Here is a 23,085-nt window from a genome sequence, read left to right on the forward strand (position 1 = left end):
GGAATAGAATTTAAATCATCTGGTGGTTCAGGAACCAGCAAATTTACACCATGCCCTACTAGCCAGGTGGCAGACAGAAAGTTAGGGTAGCTTATTACCTTCTTGTTTTTCAAATTATGACCAGTAATATCGGCACTGCAAAAGTAGCAATCACTGGAATGATTTCTTGGCTCCCTCCGTGTCATAGGAAAAGCAAATCTAAACGCTTTTTTCTCCTTTTTGGACCATTTTCTCATATCTTCAACACACACATAAAATACCTTGATTTATCTTGATTGCCAAGTTTAGAACCGAAGTACGATAGATAAACCTTTTTCACAAAGTCTGTAATGTTTCTTTGGTGTTTTTTAACCACAAATTCATTTACAACCACGATTAGACATTGTACTGAGCACATGTACAGGAGACAGAAAGTGAGGTTAGGTTGACAGTAAACAAAACACCATCTGTTAACACAAAAATAGAATTGACTTTTTATGCCAGCAAATGTTTTTCAGCAGTGCTATCAATGTCATCTACATTCATTACACCTCCTTTTTAAATTATTTCAGCTACATAAAAACTGTTAAATTCTTTTAAAAAATCACTTAATCTAATAAATTTAACTGCAAAATGTGAAGAAAGTATCGTATTTGGATTTTCCACCCTAAAAAACACAAGAATAACATATTTTCAGCAAAAAAGTTTTTCCATCGTTGGCCTGTGTTATTGTTTTAAGGTATAGATTCTGAGTCGGCAAAGGGGAGGCAGTGGCGAATTCAGCGACACACGGTGGCATCAGTCAGGAGGCTACATAGTCGTCAGTGAATCAGGTAGCTTAATTATGGGTGGATAAAGTGATTTCAAATAATAAACTAATAGAGAAAAATTTGTAAATAGAGGTGTTAAGGTCAAAGGCTCTAGGAGTTGATCTGGCTGTTGTTAACCTCATTTCTCCCTTTTCTGGCAGGTCTTCTGGGAATGTGTTAGCATCTATGTAGGAACAGTTATTACAGATACCAAAGTTACACTTATCAGGTGAAGAAAAGCCATTTGTGCAGTGCACAGAGGCACTATGCTATGAAGTTACTTTTGACCAACTTGAGCAAGGATCAGAACAAACATACAGGAAACAGCAAAGTGGACTGTTTTTCTGTGAGCAGTTGAGTAGTTCCAAGAGGCATAATGAAGTGGTCGAGATTTTCACAGCTTGGATCAGGAAACTGAATGTACTGTACATATGTGTGAGTTAACACAGAGTGAGCAGGTGAACATAATATTGTAACAGAAAGCCAAGCAACATGAGTTTGATGCTTTTCTGAGAAGTCTGTCACCACAGATGACTGGCAAGGTGCCTACTGGGGCACCGAAGGATCTCCATGCAGCAGTTAGACTGGCACTTAAGTATGAGGAGATTGATGTGCTCACAGGTATAAGGGATCAATGAAACATGTTTGCAGTGAATATAAAATGTTTTAATGGTTGTCACGCAGCACATATACAGAGGCAGTGCTAGCAGCCACAGAGAGTTAACAGGGATGGTGTGGACTGCAGATGGTTTAATCTGATGAAATTAAAATATGGGCAGTACAAATCAGTGGCAGAGATACAGGGGTATCGGGAGAGGTGGTCCGAATGGAAAGACGTACCCTTTAAGCTCGAGAGGGAGCCCCAGAGCTGCCAGAATGAATTCCCAGTAAAGATAAATACAGTAAAAACAAGAGCACAGGTGGAACATGCCATAGCGAGTGTAACAGGTGGTAGGGAATAAAGTTTTGTTAGATACAGGAACATATATGTCGGTGGCATCAACAGGAAGTTAGTAGGTGGGACAAAACCCGTCACATTACAGTTTGTGTGAGGTAGGGGGATAGTGATATACGACCACTAGGTTCAGTAGTGATGAACCAAATTTAAGCATTGTGCAGAAGTGGTGCCTCATGTCAGCAATGGCTACAGCATGATCCTACAATGTATACTGGAGCTTAGTGGGAAGACATTCCGGCAAGGGGAAGTTGTTAATGTAAGTCAGTTGCAAAGAGCATCTAGCATACAGGACAAACTAGTTAGACCATGAAGAAGAACATTAAGTCTTAATTCAAATGATTGTGTATCAAGTGGCATGAGAAAGTTGTTATGGGTGAAAGTGGAGCTAGACTTACCTAGTGATGTGTGTAGTGGAACTGCTGGAGGGCAGTAAGTTATTGAAGGCAGCGTGTTGTTTGGTGGGAAGTACTACTGTACACATGCAAGAGAGGAACAGAAGCAAGGTAGAAGCCATCAATGTGGATAATTATGGTGTCTACGAGGAAAAGTTGTTGAAGGGAACATTGGTGGCTACATTGGATATTCCAGACGAGGAAGATCACAACTCAGAGGGTTACGCTATAAGATAGGATACAATATTGTTAGGACTGAATTTTGTGAGAAATTTAAGCATTTAAATGTGACAGCAATGACACAGATGGAGGACCTATGGTTCAGTTGTACGATATGTTTTTCCTGCAAGGGTCATTGCCTGCTATGTTAGTAACACAACGTAGGATTCCAAAGGGGGAACAAAGCACTGGTGTACTGAAGACTGTACAGAATACCACAGTCACTACAGCCAGTTCTGGAGGAATTTATAAATAACCACTTGGCTGATGGGATAATAGAAGAGAGTAGTAGCCCCTGGGCCGCAGGAATTGTGATTGTACCCAAGAGCCCCCCCCCCCCCCCCTTTTTACGATTCATGCCATTTGAATATTAAGACTATGACAGATGCCTACACAATTCCAAACATCACAAAGACCATAAATAACTTAGTGCGAAGCCAATACTTCCTAACAATGGACTTAAAGAGGGGATACCATCAGTCAGAACTTGCTCTGGAGGATATATCGAAAATAGTGTTTCCCCACAGAACACTACCAATATAGAAATATGCCTTTTGTATTAAAAGAATGCACTGGCAACATTCCAATGATTACTGGATGGAGTGCTGCAAGGATTAAAGCCATGTCATCGTTTGGTACATCTTGATGAAACAACTGTTTTTCAAGTAATATGCAGGAGCTAAGGCAACAACTGAGGGAAGTGTTCAACAGGTTAACAGCATCTCATTTGCAACTAAGTACTGAGAAATGTCACTTTGTGCTAGAAGAATGACTTAGGGCGTGTGATTATTATGGATGGTTGAAGAACTGAACTTACGTTAGTGCAAGATTTTGGTGCCAGGAACAAACAAGGAGTTACAATCTTTTTTGGGTAAGTTCATAAAAAGATTTGTGGATATTGCAAGGCTGCTGGAGAAGGATAATAACCCATTCTCCAAGGTCAGGACCTTGGAGAATGGGTGACTGCTCAGAGTGCTAATGAAGAGTGTAGACAATATGGCAAGACAGCAGTTTAGCATGCATGATGGATTACGTAATGAAATTATATTAGGACCACAGTTGGTGGTGCCAGTTATGTTGAAGCAAGTAGTATTATATTAAACACATGACCACCTATTGCTGGGCCGCGGGGAATGGGAATTATGTGGATTGTGCACAACATGCAGTTGTGAATCTGAAGCAGCTACCATAACACAGACTTCCAGGAGAAACAGAATGGTTTAGTTTCATTGGCATGGATGTGCCAAACTCATTCAGCTGAACGCCGGTAGATATTGTTTTGTGCTGACCATAATAGGCCATTTTTCTTGTTACATCGACATGGTGCTGATGCTGGGCCAACAGGCAGTCACAACCATGCCAACATCGGTTCGTAGGGAAATATTGAAGTTTGGGGTACCTGGGACAATAAATAAAGACCAAGACACGAACTTCGTGTCAGACCCAATGAAAGAGTTGTGTTAGTTATTAAAAGGAAAAAAGTTTAGGGCTAATGCACTTCATCCACAGACTAACAGAAGGACAGAACGAGTTCATCGGACAATTGGACAGACGCTTCATTGTAAATGAATACACAGCATTCTGATTTGGACACATATCTATCCTTTCTAACGAAGTAAACACTAACATAGGGTTGTCACCATTTGAGATGGTGTATAGAAAAAGGTGCTGTTGACATTCAATATGATTAGCCAGGATGGAGGCAGGAAAGGAGAGTCAGACCAAGAATTTGCAAGGGTGGTAAGGGAAGTGTGGAGAAAGGTCCAGTTAGCAAATACTAAGGAAATGGATAAGCAGGAAAAGGCAGTGAAGTGAGTGGGAACATAATCTCATAATAAGGTAGCCAGTGAGTTATGTTGAGCCAATATACTCCAAAGGGAAAAAACAAAGAACTTTGTATCATGGTACCAAAGCCCATGCCAAGTAACTGTAACCACCACCAATAAACACTAAGCTCCAGCAGCCAAAGAGGTCAACAACTGTGTATGTAGGGTATTTATAACCATTAATGGTGCACCAGAGTCAATTCCACAGGAGGTATTAGTGAGGGCGAAGAAAGAGGCTAGTTTTAGCAATGCGAGGGCAGAGGGGGTGCTGCAAGACCACCACCTGGATAAGGATTTCTCTTTTCCAGGCAACCAGACATGGTGTTATCCAGTAACAAATGGTCATAAGGGTTAATGTTTAATGTGTAGGAGTTGCAGAAAGAAATTAGGAGACTGTAGGTGGTGTTTTCTGGGCTACAAGAGTTAGCAGTTAGGAGGAGGACACTGAGGGAGGTTTTAAAAATGAGCACAGGAAATTGCTTGGGTAATATGAGCAACTAAAGGAGAACATGCAGGAGGTGATTGGAGTGGTACTGCAGGAGTCCACAAGAATGGAAAGTTGATGGATAGGCACTGGAAGTAGAGTACTGAAAACCACCTTTGGGAAAGCTGATGCAAGGGATGTGAGCAAATTAAATGAGACGGCAGAGGCTGCAAGGGGCAAATGAAATAACTATGGAGTGGTATTCCACACAGAATGCAAAATTTGAGAGTGGCATATTAAACGACACACACATGCTTTGAAGGCTTATTAAGGACGCTGTGGTTTACACCAGAGCCATGGCTAGCACTTTAAACTGAGATTTGGAAGCAATACAAATACAAGGGCTATTGTAATCACTAGGGGATAGTATCTGGGATGCAGGAGTGGAGCTGACAAATTTGCAAGAAGCTGTCCATCAAACGCTACATGGGCAGTGAAGTCTGGTCTTGCTGTCGCCTGAACAGTATCTGGAAAGGTTGAAGAAGGTGAAACAGAATTACCACCAGAATTGCAGTTAGTAGTGGAACTGAGCTGAAAGGACTTGCTGTTTTACCACCATGGTGCTATGGTAGGTGTAACGAGGGAGAATGTGTGGTTATTCGTATCAGTAAGAACACTGGTAGCAAGCAAGCATGCAGTATTTTGGTATTACATGGTTAACAAATGATGTTGAAAAACAAGGGTACATAGTTCTCAGTGAATTCATTTTGGCCATGGAGATGGAAGATAATTTCAACTCATGTCTAGTGCTCAGTAACAGCACTACAGTCTACTTAAGTGGAAATTTTACCATCACAACATATGAATATGGGCAACAAAGCAGCCACAAGTACAAAAGACATTCTTGAAAGCTTCACGTGCTTTGTATTGTTTTCCAAGAGAAGATTTACTGCTTATTTGTTTTTGTATTGTGTACCTGGACCTGTGAAAGATCTGGATTTTTCCAAAATTTGAGAAAATGCCATAATATTTCATGTTTTTTATAGGACAGAGCACCACTGTGTTGGCATTTCCATGTAAGAGTATTTCTCAACAATAAGCTGCCTCAATGGTGGATAGGCAGTAAGGTGATATAGATGTCATTGCATCATTGGCTGTCAACGTCCCCTTACCTCGTGTTATAAGATTTTTTTTTTTGTGATAATTTGTGAAAGACTGCAGGTAAGTGCGACCCCTTCCAACAACCCTGGCTACTTGTCATGACACACAGTAACAGCTGCAAACACAGTAACCCAGACACGCTCACAAAAGTTATTGATGAGTTTGGCTATGGAAATGGAATCACAGTTGTGAATATGAGCCACCTCCAGCTGTACAATAGAATGAAAGCAATGAAAATTTTGCTGGATCAGATGTCAAACCCAGATTTTCTGCTTTATGTTAGCAGTCGCCTTAACCGCTTCGGTTATCTGAGCACGACTCACAGCCAGACAGAAACTTCCTATGTGTCATATAGGGTGATTCAAAAAGAATACCACAACTTTAAAAATGTGTATTTAATGAAAGAAACATAATATAACCTTCTGTTATACATCATTACAAAGAGTATTTAAAAAGGTTTTTTTTTTCACTCAAAAACAAGTTCAGAGATGTTCAATATGGCCCCCTCCAGACACACGAGCAATATCAACCCGATACTCCAACTCGTTCCACACTCTCTGTAGCATATCAGGCGTAACAGTTTGGATAGCTGCTGTTATTCCTCGTTTCAAATCATCAATGGTGGCTGGGAGAGGTGGCCGAAACACCATATCCTTAACATACCCCCATAAGAAAAAATCGCAGGGGGTAAGATCAGGGCTTCTTGGAGGCCAGTGATGACGTGCTCTGTCACGGGCTGCCTGGCGGCCGATCCATCGCCTCGGGTAGTTGACATTCAGGTAGTTACGAACAGGTAAGTGCCAATGTGGTGGCGCTCCATCCTGCTGAAATATGAATTGTTGTGCTTCTTGTTCGAGCTGAGGGAACAGCCAATTCTCTAACATCTCCAGATACTGTAGTCCAGTTACAGTAGCACCTTCGAAGAAAAAGGGACCAAAAACTTTATTGGCTGAAATGGCGAACAAATGTACAACTAAATGAAACTTTATAGCTCCCTTAATTCGCCGACAGATAGTGCTTAGCTCTGCCTTTTGTCGTTGCAGAGTTTTAAATTCCTAAAGTTGTATTCTTTTTGAATCACCCTGTACCTGCACTCTTACATACCATTCATGTTATTCCCATACAAAGAAGAAATTTTATTTGCAAGTCGCAGGCCCCGTATCAACTGATACATACAAAATTGCAATGCCGTGTTGTGAAGAAGTACAACACAGTGTTACTTTGGAGATGCATCCAGGCTTTTGTCTGGATGTCGTCACACATCCAATGGAGTACTAAGTAAACACTTGTGAAAAGTAAAGAAGACTTTGGTTCAAAGCATAATTGTAAAAAGCATCCCAAGATTATATGTGCATGGATAAACCCTTGTAAAATCAGATGGTTCATTTGGAAATAAAAATGTAGTTTTATGTGTACATCACTATTTTTACTATTTTGATTCACATAAAGGGTACAGACATGTGAAACTGCACAAATTTGCTTGAAACATCCTGTATATATGACTAATATGACTTTCTTAGCCACAATTACCATGGCACTGTTTCTTCAACAAACTGTGCTTCTGTAGCCTTTACGTCATTAGTGTTCAAGCATCGTTTGTGCACATATGTAGCATTTTACAGATAAATAACCTTGATGAATTATGCAACAGATACTGCTCTGTAAGTTAAAATCATTTTCATTCCGTTTTAGCTGTCCACATCAGAATATGTCCCTGTTCCATTGTTAGAGAAAAAGGAAAGTTTTTACTTATTTATTTTGGGGGGGGGGGGGGGGGGGGGGGTTGGGTGCAGATTAATAAGAAATTGGACTAAAAGGGATCCATCTGTTACAAAGCGGAAATGAAAGAGAGAGAAAGGTAAGTGTATCAGAGAGGATAAGTGCTTCACTTACTATGAAATATGACAGAATTTTGTATGAAAAGGGAAGTACTGATCAACCTATCAGATTTTTACAATTTTCTGAAATGAATTGTCTTATTTATAATTTGTATACTATTACACAAATAGTACAAGTTCTTTTCTTACATTAATACAATATTCATCATGTACAAAGGATGATACTTACTGTGAAATTATGTCTGTCCAGCAGAAGTTCACCAAGCAATTTCAAACTCTGTCGACGTGTTACATAGTTTTCAGAGTTCAGAAGTCTCTGATAGTGGGAAAAGACTTTATCATAATTCAACTCCAAGAACTCTGCACAAAGCAACTTGTGGCGTGTAAGGAGTTCCTAAAGGCAAGCATTATATAGCATTAATACAAAATTTTTTCGTACTTTGTGTCTAAACTTTCACGCAACTCACAATTATACCTGATAAAATTCCAGGAGAATGGCAAAATATTCTCATTTAACCCAAAACAACATAACATTGTATCAGACACAGTCGCTCATATTATTTTACTTTCACATGTTTACTTACTTTGAATGTCGAAAAGGCATCTGAAGCTATATCAAATGTTGAAACTTCAACATATCGAAAGAAGTTAAAAAATTCATCTGAATAAAGCATTATTTTTGCTAGTGCTTCATATCGTGCACATTCCCTTAACATTGTTCCACAATTAAGTGCAATTTCTTGATGCTCATACCTGAAATGAAATTAAGTGACATTACTGAAATTGCTTATAGCTACAAATTTTTCCTTTATGCTATTTGGAAAGTCTTTGCTGCAGAGCTGTAAACAGCTTTAAATTTATTAACAAATTTCATTAAATATCACCACTCTGGCAATTTCTGCGAACTCTTTTGTGCACATACCTTATTAATCACAACAAAGAATATACATTACTACCGTATTACATCCTTTATGTAATATACTAGTACTTTCAGAATGTTATGTCAACTCCACATTCCATCTCTTAGTAATTCCACAAACAGCAATAATTTTAGTTTGCAGTCAAACTACATTCATCAAAACATTAACTTCCTTGCAAGCCCCAACTGTGTTGTAATTGCCTTCAATGTTTGAAATTGACCCAGACATCTTACTTAAAATAAGATTTTTAAAACCATCTTGCTGTTTCAGACCTATCAACTTCATTCACATCACAAAGGATTACAGCTCCTCTCATATATGAACATGGGCTTCATCAACAAACTTCTCTGGTAAAGATACAATTTTCTGGACTCATGCCAAGAACTAAACATAACAAACAATTTATCAAACACCAGCCACACTCAGTGAGATCCTGTTCAGACCCTATGGAACTCTTCATTTCTTGCTTAAAGGTTTCACATACTTTTAACTGTTTCCCACTACAAAAGTTGTTCATTGCATCACAAATGGTAAGACCTGTTTCAATGGCTTGACTGCAAACTGTAAAATAAACCACGTCACACCAGGTGTGCTAACACGGCTCAGTTTTTCCATGCCTGCAAGATACGAACTGAAAGGGATGGACTATTTTCACAGGGGATATGAGTTAGATGGATGTGTTATTCATATTTTCCTCCCAACGAAGGTACTGTAGGTCTGCTACTGTGTAATTTCTGTAGAGAAGAGGCTGATTCCTGGTGTACTTTTTTCAATTTTTCCCCCTTGATCAGGAAAACTCTTCTCAATTCTTGGGCTGTTCTCTGTCCCCTTTTCCACCAACAATGAGCTTTTCAGTTTTCACCACTAACAAACATAATATTATTCATGAAACTAATAGCATACTAAGCTTCCTTTTTTACTACTACTACTACAGTGCTTAATCCTCAAAGAAGGCTTCTCACTTGATGCACAGATGGTGAATTTGTAACCATTTATTGTGAAATCAGTTTTTCATTTTGGGATGAATTGCTTTGCCACATTCGAACAGCCAGTTATACCCTATGTTCAGCTCATGCAGTGCAGACACTAGACCAGCTGCAATAACCGGACGGTTTCAAAGGTAAAAATAAAGGTGTCTTCCATGAAGCAAAGAGCCAAAGACTTATTTGACAAGACGACCAGGTCTCTCAGACTTTGGCTGATCAGGTATACCGCTCTTGTGGTGCCCCAAAAAGGGGAAACATGGCCAATATACCGGTACCTACAACTTACGGCAAATCATTTCTAGGTAAGGAAAGAGGTGTTAAAACTATTTACTACTAATTTCACCAACTTGTAAAAAAGGTATAGAAGCCTACATGTCATCACTCCTACTGTGACATCAAGAATACAATTGAGCCATAAAAATCATTCTGTATCACTGCTGTGACGAGAAAATTGCACTTATGCAAATGAATAACTTTAGTACATTGTCCATTCCTATGTTCCCTGCTGCTAAGTGGAGTGCACAAGGCATACTGATGAACTTCACACCACAGTAGTGATGACAGAGCTGCTCAACTAATTTCACGTTTTCTTAGGAAGGATGACCACCGATCTAAACTGGTGGCAAATATAGATTTTTCGAAAGCTCTTGCAGTACGTGCACAATTGCTCTTTACTTAAAATCCGTGGGGACACTGTTGGAAACCAAATATGCTGACCACACACACTTGATGAAAAGTCGAGTTGCCAAACTTGCTTTTCACCTTAGTTAAAATTAGGCAGAACAGCTTTTTTTTTTGTTAAGTTTTGGACAATTACCTGCTTACTTCTACAACTAAGCTATTTTGTGTTTCCTTGATGTTGCCACTTCACAAAAAATCACTGCTGTGAAATCTCTGATGGTGTGGCCACACTTTGGTTTGAACACAGCATCACTGCATGTTGTGTCTTTTCCTCTCCACAGATTTATTATGACAGAAAATGTGTGTGCGCCACTGATTTGTCTGCAATTATGTATTCTCAGATGCATAGGCTGATTCTTCATTCGTGTGGTCAGAGGCTGATATTACACAAAGCATGTTCAGTGGGTAGGTTACATAGTGTACTATTCCAGCCCTTATTGTCTTCATTTGAGACTACCACATCCAAATTCAGATTCTCAAGTACATATCTATTGATACTGCTTTATTGTTTACTTTCATCCTGTTGACTCTTGAAAGCCTCAGGTGCAAGATATGTCCAAAACATGCACCCTGGACATCCTAGTCCAGTCCGCTCATGGGCTTAACTTACCAAATGGAGGGTCACCTGTTAGAACAGTCATATCATACATCAACACCCTTGAATTTCTGCATGCCATTTTATATGGGCAGGATCACCAATCACCAGTCCACCTGAATGAATGGTCACTGTCAAACTATATTCAAGAGCAAAGTTGTTCATATGCATTAATGACCACTGCCAAACAACACCCAAGAGCAAATTTGTCCACCTTGTGGTACAATATGCTGCTGAGCACAACATACTCTATTTCAATGGCTGCATCACAATCCATGTCATCTGAATTCTTCCCCATATCACCAGCTTTTCTGAATTACAAAGAGGGCAATTTTCTTGCTACACATACTAGAAGAGCGTAGCGTTCCAAAGAATTGGAAAAGGGCACAGGTCATCCCCGTTTTCAAGAAGGGACGTTGAGCAGATGTGCAGAACAATAGACCTATATCTCTAACGTCGATCAGTTGTAGAATTTTGGAACACGTATTATGTTCGAGTATAATGACTTTACTGGAGACTAGAAATCTACTCTGTAGGAATCAGCATGGGTTTCGAAAAAGACGGTCATGTGAAACCTAGCTCGTGCTATTCATCCATAAGACTCAGAGGGCCACAGACACGGGTTCCCAGGTAGATGCCGTGTTTCTTTACTTCCGCAAGGCGTTCGATACAGTTCCCCACAGTCATTTAATGAACAAAGTAAAAGCATATGGACTATCAGACCAATTGTGTGATTGGATTGAAGAGTTCCTAGATAACAGAGCGCAGCATGTCATTCTCAATGGAGAGAAGTCTTCTGAAGTAAGAGTGATTTCAGGTGTGCCACAGGGGAGTGTCATAGGACCGTTGCTATTCACAATATACATAAATGACCTCGTGGATGACATCGGAAGTTCACTGAGGCTTTTTGCGGATGATGCTGTGATATATCGAGAGGTTGTAACGATGGAAAACTGTACTGAAATGCAGGAGGATCTGAAGCGAATTGACGCATGGTGCAGGGAATGGCAATTGAATCTCAATGTAGACTAGTGTAATGTGCTGCGAATACATAGAAAGATAGATCCCTTATCATTTAGCTACAAAATAGCAGGTCAGCAACTGGAAGCAGTTAATTCCATAAATTATCTGGGAGTACGCATTAGGAGTGATTTAAAATCGAATGATCATATAAAGTTGATTGTCGGTAAAGTAGATGCCACACTGAGATTCATTGGAAGAATCCCAAGGAAATGCAATCCGAAAACAAAGGAAGTAGGTTACAGTACGCTTGTTCGCCCACTGCTTGAATACTGCTCAGCAGTGTGGGATCCGTACCAGATAGTGTTGATAGAAGAGAGAGAGAAGATCCAATGGAGAGCAGCGCACTTCGTTACAGGATCATTTAGTAATCGCGAAAGCGTTATGGAGATGATAGATAAACTCCAGTGGAAGACTCTGCAGGAGGGACGCTCAGTAGCTCGGTACGGGCTTTTGTTGAAGTTTCGAGAACATACCTTCACCGAAGAGTCAAGCAGTATATTGCTCCCTTCTACGTATATCTCGCGAGGAGACCATGAGGATAAAATCAGAGAGATTAGAGCCCACACAGAAGCATACCGACAATCCTTCTTTCCACGAACAGTATGAGACTGGAATAGAAGGGAGAACCGATAGAGGTACTCAAGGTACCCTCCGCCAGGTGGCTTGCAGAGTAAGGATGTAGATACTTCAGACCCATAACCCTCCTGGGTTCCATCTCCTCTAGATTGTCCCACCACCCTAACTTCTTTCATTTTGCACTCTCATCCCCTCTCAGCTGCCTCCCTCTTGCTTGTTCTAGCTCCCAATTCACTCCTACATGCCACTGTGTGTTGCACACCACTTCCCTCGCCTGTGGCCAGAACAAGCTCACCAGTATCACATTCTTATCTTTTGCACCTGCTGCTTCTTCCCCCTGCAGTCAGCTACACTTCCCACCCCTCCTTCCAACTCCCAACCTTTTCCACACTTGACACAGCCACTCAATTCAGTCAATAAAAATGCTTGCACAAAGTAGCCAGCTAGCACAATGTACCCATACACATGTGCAATCTTCTGAAATTATTTCGTGGAGGAGAATTACATTATGCTCCCTCTTTTCAATAGTTACACAACAGACACCTGAAATACTCTACTCCTCATAGTATACAATGGTTTTCTGAAAATAGATTTGTATGGTTCATGCTGAGCTATCACCAGATGAATGTCAGTACAGTAAGAGATGTCTAATTTCTTCACCCTCCACAACCACCCTCAACTTCTTAAGTTCTTGAATGATATGTGTCACTGATGTTTCATGGATTATTAATTACCCTAGCACCCTATCCAGATTCTTTAAAGTTTTTTCCTCAATGCCTTTCTTTGCTAGGAGAGAGTGCAAAAGGGGGGGGGGGGGGGGAAGGGTGTTCTGATTAACAAACCAACTGTTCATCTGTTTCAGCAGATGGCTACCTGAATCTATTCAATGGTAAGTTGTCTACCTATATAGCTGTCACAACATACAAGAACATGTTTTCTGTGTGGTCCACATAACAACTTCTAGTGACTTTATACTATCAAGACACTATGCTGCAATACATTTACTCTGCAATTAATATGTTTCGTTTGCAGTTCTGACAAGTTTTCCAAAAGTTAGCAACACAAAATTTATATGAGCATGTGCAGCTTTTACAAATGATTACTTTGGTCATGCAGAGTAATGCAAAACAAAACACAGGTAACAGCAAAGTATAGACTGCACAACAGTACTTAAAATATGAATATTAGATTCCAATTTTTAAAGCTCACAACTGTTTGAATTTTAATTAAAGTAAAAGTCATCTGTATACACACACAATTTCTGTTAATTTTAGAATTACAGCAGTATTAAAACAGCATGCATGATGACACTTATTTCTAGTCTATGATAATAAACTGTCCATAAACTTAACATGGCAAATTGCTTTCCACATCTACACTGTACATATCCTCAATGTCAGCAAAGCAAGGAAACTGATTTTATCACCCAAAGTGTTGGAGTTATAATAAGATAATTTGTTATTCCTGTAAAAAACAACAAATTTTGCACTATAACAGTTCAATAATCTCACATACACACTTCAAGGCATATACCAAAAATTGCCCTAACATGTAAATACACTGCACTGCCTATGGTTTGGCTGAACACACATTTCAAAACTACAACTACACTAGCAACAAGCATGTTGTCTGAATGATAATGCAATCTTGATGCCTAAGTGTTGAGAGAGAATATTAGGGCTATTCGTAAATTGACCTCTGCTTGACTATAAAAAAGACTTTCTTCTTCTACATATAATCTGTACTTACTTTTTGACATTACATCTCCACAGTCACCACCCAAAGTCACATCTGTCATACTGGGTCACCAGCTTCTTTATCCCTTCATAAAAAAATGATGCTACATAGTGCTTCTGTCAATTGTTGACAGCATCCTTGAGGTCATTGCCTGCCTGCCCACCCTTCATTTTCAAGATGATTAAAGTCATCTGATGCCATGTCGGGACTATAAGGAGAATTTTGAAAAATTTGCTAGCCAAAAAGTTTGAGATTTTCCTTTGTTCAATTCGTAGTAAGGGGTCACACATTGTCATGAAGGAGAATGATTGCTTTGATAATCATCTCTTGTCTTTCTTTTCGATTTATTTTGGATTTTCATACAAGTTGCACAATGAAACTGTGCTGTCACAGTATTCTCCAGCATTACTCTCGTAAAATGCATTCAGAACTCTTAACAGCATCTCCTTTAATTTTTTGCACTTATTTGGGAGAATGAGTTTGCTCCTCCTGTTTGGACTTATCCTTAGTTTCAAAATTCACATACTGTACTCATCTTGTCTCCAGTTGTAATCATGTTCAGAAATTCCTTGCTCTCTACTTAGTGCTGAAGGACTGTCAAGAATGAACCCATTCTTTCAGTTTTGTGAGCATATTACACATTTTGGTACCCACCATGCATAAAAACCAAGAGCAACCAAATCTCTCTGACAATGTTAAAAACTACTATCACTGAAATCTGAGGCACACCTTTGGAAAGTTCGATAACTTAACTGACATCTCACATGCATAATTTCACCAATATGCTGCAACAGTTCATCAGCGACATCCAAAGAACTGACAGAAAATACAGTTATTGTTCTGAATATCTTCCTCTACCACTTCCAATATACACATCTCAACAACTAGCATTGAATTCTTCTGGAACTCCCACCCAATGTCATCACTCATAACCCCCATAATACCTTCACTCCTTTCCTCATCCCCATACATGACAATTTATGATGAATCTTGGCAGCATTAACTACTCCTGATTGCAGGAAGCAAATGACAGAATGTACCTTGCAACTGGCGAGACACACAACAACACCACCTACTTCAGTCTCTTGATGCTCACATATTGATGAATGTAACAGAGCTGGTTGATGCAACATGACCTTCAAAGCCTCCTCTTCCAAGCACTCAAGCTCAATGTAGCACCCATTTAAATTTATCAGGCCATGAGCAACAAATATGCATGGGTGGAGACACACACACACACACACACACACACACACACACACACACACACACACACACACACACACATTTTGCCCCCTACCGGGAGCTGAAGAGAGGCCTTTTGCGTGTGTGTGCGCGCGCATTGGGCAGTGACTGTGCTGCTGGACGCTCCTGCCATTAAAAAGTGAATTAAATCTCTGCAGTGCACTGCATCTGATCATGAATCAGAGGTAGTTGTTGTCCTGTTTTAATGTAATGGCCACCAATGCTGGATTCCAGACAGGGCTCAGTTGAAAACTAGCATTCCTGCTGACGAGACTGCCTGCTGTATGGATATGTATGGTCCACTTAAAAACACTGAGGCTGAGGATAAATCATCCGTCTTCTTGTAAAACATGTGAAGCTGTATGTCTGCCAATTTATCTTGTTGGCCCATGCATGTACCACAATGGTACTCCACAGAGTGTTCTTGCACAGTTCGACATGTTTGCCCTATTTAAGAGTTCTCATATTGGCATAATATCTTACATACATCACATTTTATAAAGCCAAGATCATCTCTGATAAAACATAACAAATTCCTGAATTTGGTGGTGGATGACAAAAACGCTTCATGAGGATTCTTTCTACTCAAACACATGCTGCCAAAATATGGCAAGAAGGCCACTGCTTACTTATTTCTTGGCTAAAAATCTTACTTCCCTATTGGAACCTCTAATCACAGGCAAATGCGACAATCATATCTGCTATTCAGAGGTCTTCACAGGATGCATGAAGAGGCAAACTGCACCAGTCAGATCCTGTGGCTAGTTTTAGTGTTGTACCTTTATTGTGGCACCGTCTGCTTCTGGCAGTATATAGGTGATCCATTTGTGTTGTGACCTCACAGAATACAGCCCTTACCTATGTTTGTCCAGTATCTGAACTCGTCCCATCCGAATACTCAGTTCACCATGGAAGTGGAAAAAGATAGTATCTTACCATTCCTGAATTTCATGGTTAGAAGAAAAGTAGACTGTGCGCTGCGACATAGTGCCTACTGTAAACCCCGTAAACTGACTCTCACAGAGTTACATTGGTGGCCCACAAGCTGCCATCACTCTGCACTCTGTGTTAATGTGTTGCACTTTCCAGTACACAGAGCACAGATGGCCTCAGAACCCCACAGTCTACCTAGTGATCCTGACCAGAGATAAGCAATCCATTCCAGTCCAAGCAAGTTCAATATAGGGATGTAAATCAAATGTGGAGGCACCCGCTACAATGGCCTTCTTACAGTATTTTGGCAGAATGTCTACAAGAAAAGAAAGAATCCTCAAGAGACAAGACACCAAGTGCATTTTCCATCCACCAGCAAAACTGAGGAATTTGTTGTGTTCTAATGAAGAAGATCTTTAGTTTGGAAAACATGGTATATATGGAATGAAATTTTCACTCTGCAGCAGAGTATCTGCGTGCCAGGCCGAGACTCTGTGAACCTTTGCCTTTTGCGGGCAAGTGCTCTACCAACTGAGTTACCCAAGCATGACTCACGCCCCGTCCTCACAACTTTAATTCCGCGCAGAACTTTCCTGGAAGAAAGTATATTGCAGGGACATGGCTTAGCCACAGCCTAGGGGATGTTTCCAGAATGAAATTTTCACCCTGCAGCAAAGTGAAAATTTCATTCTGGAAACATCTCCGCAATATCCTTTCTTCCAGGAGAGGAAGGCGCGAGTCGTGCTTGGGTAGCTCAGTTTGTAGAGCACTTGCCCGCGAAAGGCAAAGGTCCCGGGTTAAGAGTCTTGGCCCAGCACAAAGTTTAACCTACCAGGAAGTTTCATAGTATCTATGATCCCTAAGCAGATATATTTAATCATACAAAAATGTTATGTTAAACACCATCATCACACATGCCTGAGCAAAGCTAATAATGCAATGGTAACGGAGTACTGTCTGAACACTGGAAATCACAATTTACAAGTAAACTGAAGTTTTATCCTCAGCATCATCATTGTGGGATTATGTTTTTAAGGAGACCACACACAGCCACACAGCAGACAATCTTAAAAGGGAGTTGGTTTTTAACTACGCCCTGCTTTGACTCCTGCACTGGCTGCCATTAAATTAAAACAAAAGAAACAAGAACCTCTGTTCATGACCAGACACAGCACATTGCAGAGATATAATTCAATTTTTAACCACTGGAGCATCTCACAGCAACAGTTATTGCCCACTGCACAAAAGCGGACGGCCTCTCTCTGGCTCCCTGTAGGGAGCCGCACATGTACCTTTTTCATCCATGAACACTTCCCCACCCAAGTGTATCTCTTCTTGCTCCTGGGCTGTTAAATTTTGACAACACCATGCAATCATCTACAGTTGCATCTTGCAGCAGTGTTAACAGCAGCTATTGCCACCTGGAAATGTTGAACAGTTGTAACAATGAAACATTGAGGGATTCGCACAGTATTACTCAGTGGCAAACCCAAGAAGCGTATTTGCAACAGATCTGTAGAGAATGCCTGAAGTCACATATTAAATTTTCACACTGTAATTATTTCTCCTAGTGTTTTATAATTTTAATGCTGCTTGTCAGAACTTTATCATCATTCAGATCAACAGCACACCATAACATGTAGAATACATGTAGGACTAAATCCAATATTTATTAGGTACAGCAACACAATTTTTTTTACAGTGCCTTTTAAAATTTCATTGGGTACAAAGCGTGCTTTTTAAGCCATTGTTTTACACAAGCATTGTAGCTGAACCTGTAACCATCTGCTTCCCATGTTGAACTATTTGCTCGTTTCTGTGTAGACTCCATAACAATGCATGATAAGACATCAAGTGACAAAGAGTAAAAAAAAAGTGTGCTCACTTACCCAGCCATAAGAGTAAAAAGTATTTCCGGCTTCGTACATATATACTCCACAGTAGGTGATCTAGTTCCAATCTGTCGACGTAGTATGTTATTGAAAACTTGAGCGACATCCTTCTTTCCCTAAAATACACACAAAACTTAGAATGACCAGTGTCAAGTGCTAGAATGACATAATTGAAGTAACAGAGTTAAGATCTTACCTCAAAGTCAATGCGATTCAAATTCTGAATCAGCAGAAGTAGTAAATTGCTGTTATATAGTTCCTGAGCTAGTTGTGCAACAATTATATCAGTCTGTGGTTCTGCATCTGATGTCCCATACAACATATTTTTAATGAGTACCAGATTCTTGCTGACATCTTCTTGTGCCTAACAATAAAGAGTGTCTAGTTTTAATAATAAGAATCGAAAACAATAACTACAAGAGTGATATAAATATCGCTACATAAAAATTAAAAGTCATGGTAATATGTAAGAAATACAGGCTGTCATATTACCAAACACTGTATTTAACTAGTTCTCAGTGCATATCATTTTGGAAAATATCTGCATACTTCTATGTAAGTTATTTCCTGTGTAAACTTTAGTCTTCTAAACTGCCTGGAAAGTGTTGCTTATGAGCTAATAATTAGATGCTACTTTTTGCTTGCTCAATGCTACAGTTTAACATATCTAATATTTCCGATAGGGACAAGTACAAAGAAAGATAGCCCAAGGTTCAACACCCAGTTGTTATCAACAACATAATACACAGATCACATGCATTGTGTGTATCTGATTCTCTACAGCATCAGTAAATTCAATGTACATAGTCGTTATCCAGAAATCAGCAAAAACTACACAAGAGATTATTTACACTCAAAATTAATCGGTGTTGAGCCAGATTTCCATCTTTGTCAGTGAACAGCAAAATCCTAAAACAGTTTACATTTTATGATATGTGCAGTGCTTACAAAATCTGTCCAACTCCTGCATCTTGTCTTCAGTGCAATGGCAGTGAACACTGATAAATAAAAGTGACAAGATAATACATGTACCACAAGATAGTGGACTTGTTAAAATACCTCTGAAAACGCATAGTGTCAGAACGGTCATATGGAAAACACAGGCATTTTGCCTTGTGTTAGTATAGAAAGAATTGCACAGCTGCTATTGGAAAACATGTCAGAACCCTTCAAAATTCCTATGAATTTTCCAAAGACTACTTTTAGACATACCCTAGGAAAAGGAAAGTAACTGCAACATTAGAAATATATTGCTAACTCAAGCAGCCAGAAGGCATCTTACTATTATGTTTCTATCAGCTGCAATTACTAGCAACCAAGAAAGAAAGTCATTACTCTCTGGAACAATTAAAAGAGTCTGGGCTGTACAAAATTGGTCAGCCACAAAGTGCAGTACTGGATGTTGGCTTTGACCTATGACATTAAGATTGACAGAGTATCTGCACTAGAGTGCGTTGAAGAGGGGCTTTGTAGTACATTCTGGCACTCTCCCATGTTGAATATCAATGTTCTGGATATGTTTTTGGGTGATGTTATTGCACGACTGGACTGGTGAAGTGCTGTCTGTCAGATATGTTACTTGTATGCTTCGTATTGGAGCTGTGTGTTTGGAGCTTTGTTAGTAAGTTGCTGTAGTGTCAGTAGTATTGGCTACAGATTGGTTTTTGCCTTTCGAATGGTTAGTTTGTGGTGTTGTTAATGGTTGGAGATTTTGTTTTTGCTTTGTATATGTTCTGATGAGGAAATTCACTAGTACGTCATCATATGCACAATGTGGGACAATATGGCAATGAAGGTCCTATAGTTTAATGATCTGATGGCCAACTATTCAAGTGCTATGTTTTTGTGGAATTTCTAAAACTAAGCAAAGTTTCTGCATTTCAGATCATGGATGAATAGGCCTATATGTGCTGTTGTCACCATTACAGCGTTTACTCATAGGGGTACTGGTTCAAGATTTCTACACTGGCCGTTTGTGATACTGTTTTGTTTTGTGTTTTAGGCCTACACTTCATATTACTGCAATAAAGATGTACATAAGTAAGATTTGACCTAAGGGCCTATTTGATAATAACAATGGCATTTTCAGTGAAAGAGGAGGGGGGGGGGGGGGGTAGGCCAAATACAAAACTCTTAGGCGCCTCTTGGTGTGAACTTTAATGATAGTTAAACTTCTAACAGATGTTGGAAAATTACTGAAGATGTATACTCCTGAATAATGGAAACTTTTCTGTACTAAAACAAATGACCTAAAATGCTTAGCTAAAATTTGGTTTTTATTAGCTACACCAAATTGACACAAAGGCAACCTATGTGCAAAACACGAAAAGCATCCTGGTTGGCGCCACTTCTGATTTACATGTAAACTGTACACTAGAAGTTCAGGAGACAGTCAATATTATCCACATAGTAAAATTCTACTTGATATGTTGTTTCTTTGTTCTGTGGCATGATAAAGCCCTAACAGCATAGGATGATTAAGCTGACAAAGCTGTCAGTAGAAAGTCCTGATTTCCGACTATTAAAATTAACTTAAAACTGTGAAGGTGGCGTCTATGTATAAACCACATGAATGAACGTCTGATTTCAAAGAATATTCTTTATCAGGTAAACTATAATGTAGAACAACATATACGCACATATTCCATTGTATAACACTCATCCCTCTTCCACTATTGGCTTATCATAGCCTATAACGAACAACTTCGAGCAAAGTAACCTACATCAATACTCAACTTACAGTTAAAACACACAACAAATTCTACGAATACTCACTTTTTCAGCCTTTTTATCTCCTCGTTCCAGTGCATTGACGGCTTCTTTCAACGCCTTAACTACTTCTGCAGGGCTCTTCTGAGATTTACCAAACAAGGGCATTGTAAAATGTTTTGTATCCCAATATATCACACTCTAAGCCGCATGTGAAGCAGATTTCCTATAATCTGAGAGAGGAACAGAACATTACGTCGTATCTTTTACAAGTCACAGAAGAAACATGGGGTTCTCAACGCCTCTGACAGAATGGGCTACAACCATGACATTAACTGTATCACAGAACATTAAATGCATCACAGATCATTACATGTGAAACGCGTGTTTTTGGTTTTTTTTTCCAATACAATGTGGCACTGAATCACGAAATTGTTTCACCATTACTCGCTCTCTGCACTTTACCTGGAGTTTGTTCTCTTTCGCTGCACACACATTTAACACTGGTTGTCTTGTATAAAAACGTAATTGTCCAGACTTCACAAATATTTCAACTCAGAACGTAAACTTCCTCGAAGTCAGATATAATTTCTGCGGCACTTTACGTACAATAAGTCATGCTACAAATTCAGTAACTAGCTGACAATAAAACACGAATCGTTTACCAAATGAACTGAGACATTAAATCCTTCGACCTTCGGATAGTCAGCGCCCACTTTATTGTCTATTACACAACGAAATACTATCCCATAGAAACGTAGGTAGAACGTCTTGCAGCTTTACGTCACGATTACCAAATTAATTCATAATAAGTGTAACATACACTTCTTTATGGCAGGAAAATTTCCGAGCTCACCTGATATATTTTACCATCTCTGGGATTCAAAGATATTATCAATAATAACACGACCAAATGACAAGTCCTGACAACGAAAGTAAGGATACAATAGCACACATTGGCGACGGAGGTGTGGCAGTTTACCAAATGTAATACAGTTTTCTGTTTCATTAATGCCTCGAGCTGTATAAGAGAATCGCAGACTCGTGTCTTAATCGGGATGTATATTTCACGAGAAATGGTGTAATTACAACAGCCTGATAACTCTGATATAACACGTTAACTCCTTTCCATCTTTCCCGTTTAACTCCTTAACGGCAAGAATGCTGAGTTAAACTCAATTTGTTTGGATCGGATTAACTATACTACACAGTTAACAATGTTATAAATCGAAAATATTTTTGCCATTGAATTTGCTGTAAATGCGATTGCTGTTCATAGACCTCTTTACGACAACATTTCGTCTACAAATTATAACGGGAAATCACCAAAATAATTCATTCTATCACAACGAAAAACTAATGACGAATCATATAAAATACACGCAGAGACTTTAATATAATAGTAGGCCTACCTATGTGAAGGAACATTAAGTTGTTTGTATTGGCAGGAGTTCGTGTTCCATACTTTTCAGCACGTTATATAATGTGTCCATGTGTTTTCATTTTTTTTTTTTCAGAAGTGTATTACGGTATATCAAAGTTTCACATTCTAGTTGTATCACTGATTATATTTGTTAACTTATCTCCTTGTAGACTATACATATGTCGTTTCCCTTCCCATCACGTACCGGTGAGGTGGCTAACCAAATGTTAATGCCCCGAACTCATATTCGGGAGGAGCGAGGTTCGTACCCTATCTGGACATCTTGAGTTGGGTTTTCCATGATTTTCCCAAACTGCTATGGTGAATACCGGTTTGGAGTGGTTACAGTGATACGATCATGGCCGACTTCCTTCTCTATCCTTATCTAATCCTATCTTTCTTTGTATGTTTCGTATATGTATATACTATTTCTGTAATGCGTCTGACATGTCTGATGCTGTTACGCTGAATTGTCTAAGGAGGCATAAATAAATAATAAGTAGGGGAATCCTTTTTTTTCACATCAATCAATAGAGCTCTAAGTATAATTCCTACTTATACAGTAATGTTTGTTACCTACATTTTTAAAGGCTTCAAAAGTGTGATGTCACTTGGTTATATTAAACAATCTTGATTTTGAAACTTACTACAGAGTCAACAGGAAGATTTACTCAGTGAAACTTGTCATCTCATCCATCTTTGTCAAATCTCACGGATCTTAGAAGATGCTATGTCCTGGTATCCATCCTCTTTCACTAA

The 23,085-nt window shown here is 39.4% G+C and overlaps 1 protein-coding gene across 2 annotated transcripts in view; it reads right to left on the reverse strand.

The window, feature by feature from the left end:
* LOC124615482 (protein Mo25) overlaps nucleotides 1-21,895 on the reverse strand; it is a 37,540-nt gene extending 15,645 nt beyond the window's left edge. Inside the window, exons 1-6 of one of the 2 annotated variants that reach the window (XM_047143411.1) lie at nucleotides 21,760-21,895; nucleotides 20,970-21,136; nucleotides 18,391-18,558; nucleotides 18,192-18,310; nucleotides 8,191-8,359; nucleotides 7,836-8,000 (exon numbers count right to left, since the gene is read on the reverse strand). In XM_047143411.1, the coding sequence (XP_046999367.1) occupies nucleotides 7,836-8,000; nucleotides 8,191-8,359; nucleotides 18,192-18,310; nucleotides 18,391-18,558; nucleotides 20,970-21,071 (723 nt within the window). In that variant the 5' untranslated portion in view covers nucleotides 21,072-21,136; nucleotides 21,760-21,895. The other variant, XM_047143410.1, reaches the window with a different exon arrangement.
* Nucleotides 21,896-23,085: the final 1,190 nt, after the last annotated feature.

The sequence above is a fragment of the Schistocerca americana genome, chromosome 5 (genome assembly GCF_021461395.2).
Source record: "Schistocerca americana isolate TAMUIC-IGC-003095 chromosome 5, iqSchAmer2.1, whole genome shotgun sequence".
NCBI classification, from domain to species: domain Eukaryota; kingdom Metazoa; phylum Arthropoda; class Insecta; order Orthoptera; family Acrididae; genus Schistocerca; species Schistocerca americana.